This window comes from Squalius cephalus, assembly GCF_949319135.1.
Source record: "Squalius cephalus genome assembly, chromosome: 2".
NCBI classification, from domain to species: Eukaryota; Metazoa; Chordata; class Actinopteri; order Cypriniformes; family Leuciscidae; genus Squalius; species Squalius cephalus.
The window spans coordinates 21,998,005-22,002,504 of record NC_137123.1 but is presented as its reverse complement, the minus strand read 5'-3'; the positions used below and the strand labels follow the sequence as shown (position 1 = coordinate 22,002,504).

The following is a 4,500-nucleotide window of genomic DNA, read 5'->3' as shown; positions in this document are numbered from 1 at the left end:
TAATTTGACTAATCCCGCAAACGACTGGGACCAGTTTGATATCAGTAGTGCCTCTACACCAATCAGAGTGGATGAGCAAAGGTTTGTTTCCATCCTTTCCAAATTACAGCCAAGGAAAGCTCCTGGTCCAGACGGACTTGAGGGCCGCATGTTGAAAGAGTGCTCAGCCCAACTAGGTGGTATGTTGACTCGGATCTTCCAGCTGTCACTGAACACAGGGTATGTACCTAGAGCATGGAAGGAGACAACCATTATTCCTGTTCCTAAAAAAAACCATGTCAAGGAGATGACAAATTTTAGACCTGTGGCACTCACTTCGATTCTTTGCAAGTGCATGGAGAAGGTGGTGGTGGGGGAGCTTACCACCAAGGTAGCTGAGTGTCTGGACCCGCTCCAGTTTGCCTATAAGCAAACTGGGGAGTTGAGGATGCCAGTTTAACTCTCTTGGATAAAGTGACTGGACACCTGGACTTTACAAACTCATTTGTTAGGATTTTATTTATGGATTTTACATCTGCTTTCAACAATTTGTCTATTACTGAATTGCCTGCAGAGACTACAAGTTAACTCAACTCTTGTTCTATGGATTAAGGACTTTTTAAAAGATAGACCCCAACATGTCAGAATGTATGGTTTTAAATCTAATAGTATTATTGTAAATACTGGGGTTCCTCAGGGCTGCGTGTTATCGCCTATTTTTTTTCTGTTTATATGAACGAAATTAAGTGTGATATTAATGGTATGTCCATCTGAAATATGCTGATGACATGGCTTTGGTGGCTTGCATAACAGATGACCAATCCCTGGTCACATATAGACAATTATGTTGATTCTACGGTCCAAAGGTTTCAAGAAAGTTCTCTGGAGTTGAATATAAGTAAGACGAAGGAGATGTGTTGTGAGAGGTTTCGTTCATCAAATACCTTATATTCACTATCTGAACCACTTAGGCTGGGGGGCAGGTAGTGGAACAAGTTGAGACCTTCAAATATTAGGGCACTGAGATTGATAGGCATCTATCCTTTACTCAGCATGTGAGTAGTGTCTATAAGAAGGCTCAACAGTGCTTATTTCTGTTCAGAAGGTTGAAGGGTTTTAATGTAAGACAGAATATCTTGACAGCAGTGTATCGTTCTCTAGTTGAATCAGTTATGACCTTTAATATTGTATCCTGGTTTAATTTTGTTTCTGCTGAAAACAAGAAAAAATTATCCAGAGTAATCAAACAGGCATCTAAAAATATTGGGGCCCCGCAGATTCAACTTGTAGATCTTTATAACTGTGCTGCAAAAAGAGGAAAGCAGTCTCCATCGTTACTGACCCCTCTCATCCTCTGTACTCCTCTTTTCAGGTACTGCCATCAGGTTGCCGCTTTAGAGCTCCTTTGGCCAAAAAGAAAGCTTACAGGAACTCTTTTATTCCTACTGCAATTTCTATTTTAAATAAGACCAAAAAGTTTTATTAGTATATTGTATTTAAGCCTTTATTTTCATATTTGTACGGTATTTTCTTTGTATTAATTGTATTTTGTGATATGTGTGATTGTATTGTGTATATGTGAGCCTTTTAACCTAAGACAAATTTCTATCACTGGTTGATAGATAATGTTTTTTGAATTTGAATTTCATAATTACACTGTAATGTCATAATCCTTTAATTCAACAAATACACAAACACAACATGCATTTTATACACTCCCCTTCCCCACCCAACACACTCATTAACTCTTTTTTTAGCAGATGACAAAGGCGGCCACACCAGACAATCCTGAGGTGTGACAGCCATCCCGTCCGCTGAGTTGAGAGTGGATTCAGCACTAGCAGCTGTTAGACTTGATTTACCTGTACAGTCAGCGGAGTACAGACTCATGATACTGGCATGCGTTGAGAGAATGTTGTTCTGTCATCCTTAGGCTTGAGTACTGATTGATGCAAAATAATAAATATGAAGACAACTCTCAAAAAGCTGGAGATATAGACAGCTTTCATTGCAAAACACTTCTTGTGAATCTGATTTCACCTTCAGTCAGAATCTGATTTCACATTTATTGATGATTCACGTATAGTTCTTGGCTTGTTTCTTTTCTAAGAAAAGGTAGTGTGTTCTTATTTACGAGCTAGAGGTAGTTCCTTAGAATTCACAAATCTCTCGATCATCAGATATCAGGGAAGGAGTTAGACAGCTCCCTCAGTCTGCGTGTGGTCACGGTGGACGAGAGATTGTTTTCATCTCGCACACATGCGAGCAGGTTACCGACAATATGTCGAAGACAGTCCCGAAGTTCTCTCAAATCTCTATTAGAGCAAGAACTACCTTCTGCAATAGCCATTCTCAAGCATATGTTCTTCAGCTCAACACTGTCCTGAAAGAAAGGACAAAAAATGATTAATTCGAAAAAGAGCCTAGATATGTATAATCACATTCAAGTAAAGTCAGATGAGTTACTATAAACGTATATATGCACACACTCTAACTAAATAAAGGCTCCAAAAGGGGATTTTCACAGAGATGCTAGAAGAACCATTTTGACTTGGTGTGAACATTTTAATAATCTGAATGAACCTTTTTTCTATAAAGAAGCTTTTGTCTAATGGAAAGGTTCTATGGATGATAAAGATTCTTCATTAATGGAACCGTAGATGCCAATATTGAACCATTATTAAGAGTATATAGGCCTATATTTAATCACAATTCAACCACAATACTAGTCAGCACGTGTGGAAACACCTACTGTTTAAAAAGCCTTTTTGAAATACATTTTTTTTCATTTGCTTCGAATGCATTTGATTACAATACATCCACTGCGTTATTTAATAGTTTAATGGCTTTACTATTAGACCAAAATAAATGACTAATCCAACATAGGTAGCCCGATGGACGTAATCACTTGACAACAACTGTGTCGTTATAACACAAAATTTACACTACAGCAGAAACACAAAAACGTCTTACCTTACGCTTGAGCAAACTCTTCTCGTATGAAACCTCTTTTATGAAGTCTTCCTCGACAGATATGAGCTGTGTCAGTATCTCGAGCAGTCGTGTGAGGCAGCTCTCTCGCGCTCTCTCCGCGATAGTCTTCATCCTGCGGGGCTCCTTCATCACATCGCCCGGGCGAACCGCGACTTTACCGGCCGCTAAAGCACCTGAACACTGGCCTTCGCCATCTGCATTACTGGTTGTGCCGTGAGCTCGCAGTTCATGAAGGATGTTTAAGGCATCGATCTGATGTGTTAAAGAGCAGAGCCCCATGTCTGTCACCTGGTCACCGACTGATCGGCAGCATTGAGCACAGTCACACAAATGATGCGTGAGATTCGAGGCTCTGGTCGAAACAACGTGACAAATGAGCGGTTTTAAGTGTTTTTTCTTTTGCTGGCGAAGACGGTTTCTTCCACGACTTCCCCATTGTTTTGTGTCTAGAGTTGATAAGCACTTATATGCAAATGTGACCTGACAGTCCCGCCTCCTTTATTTGAGTTGCTCCGAAAGCGGTTAACTGGGGGTTGGGGAGGTTGTTTCACACACCTACGGGCGATACAACGGTTTGTTTCCAATAAACACACAAAAGAAAGAAACATAGTTAGCATTTTAAATCCTTGAAACGATATGACTGCTCCAAACATGAATTTCTTTTCATGAAATGGGGTGGGGGTGGGGATACTATGAAAGTCAATGGGGTCCATCAACTGTTTGGTTAGCGACATTTTTCCAAAATATCTCCTTTTGTGTTCATCAGAAGAAATACATTTATTCAGGTTTGGAACAACTTGAGGGTGAGTAAATGATGACATAATTTTAATTTGTGGGTGAACTATCCCTTTAAATTATAATATACCCTACTCTTTTCTTGCTTTTTCTTGCAACAGCATATTTGTTAAATACATTAATAGCAATGGCTGTTGGTTCTGGCTCTACTGTTATTTTGTATTTTTTTCTTCTTCTATTTTGCAAAAACAAAATAACAATAATGAAAAAAGAGAAGAAAACCAGACTTGCATGACTTGATGAAACCAAAGTCATGCGATTCCAGGGAAGAGATCACAGCTGACAATGTCGCAACAAAGCATCAAATCTAAAACTTCATCTGAAACGAAAGTTCCTAATCAGCATTTTTTTTTTTCAGGCACTAAAGGGTCAAATATGTGGACACACTCTTTATTACTACTACTATACACATTTCATAAGTCATTACAAATTTGAAATAACACACTAATTAAATTGTCTACAAAACTTATTTTAGGCATTGAAGCATAAGCTTTTGGATCAAAAGATTTCATAACATGCAGTCAAGCGTGTCAAAAATTTTGATTGTTGGTTTATTTATACTTCTGCAGAGACATATTCCAGTAATCAATAAGCGAACCAAGACTTTTTTTTTTTTTTTGCAGTTCTATTCTTTACAAGGTGTAATCAGTTAATGCATCTTTCATTGTATTATATTCCTATAGACTACCTGGTTATTCATAGTATGAAATGAAACAAATCCAGTTCCAATCA

At 38.4% G+C, this 4,500-nt stretch overlaps 1 protein-coding gene across 1 annotated transcript; it reads right to left on the bottom strand.

The window, feature by feature from the left end:
• Positions 1-1,463: 1,463 nt before the first annotated feature.
• On the bottom strand, positions 1,464-4,488 carry dleu7 (deleted in lymphocytic leukemia 7). Its single transcript, XM_079864678.1, has 2 exons — positions 2,953-4,488; positions 1,464-2,362 (listed from the first exon to the last, which is right to left on the bottom strand). The coding sequence occupies exons 1-2, from the start codon at positions 3,250-3,252 to the stop codon at positions 2,156-2,158; spliced, it is 507 nt and encodes a 168-aa protein (XP_079720804.1). The 5' UTR covers positions 3,253-4,488; the 3' UTR covers positions 1,464-2,155.
• Between the last annotated feature and the right edge of the window lie 12 nt (positions 4,489-4,500).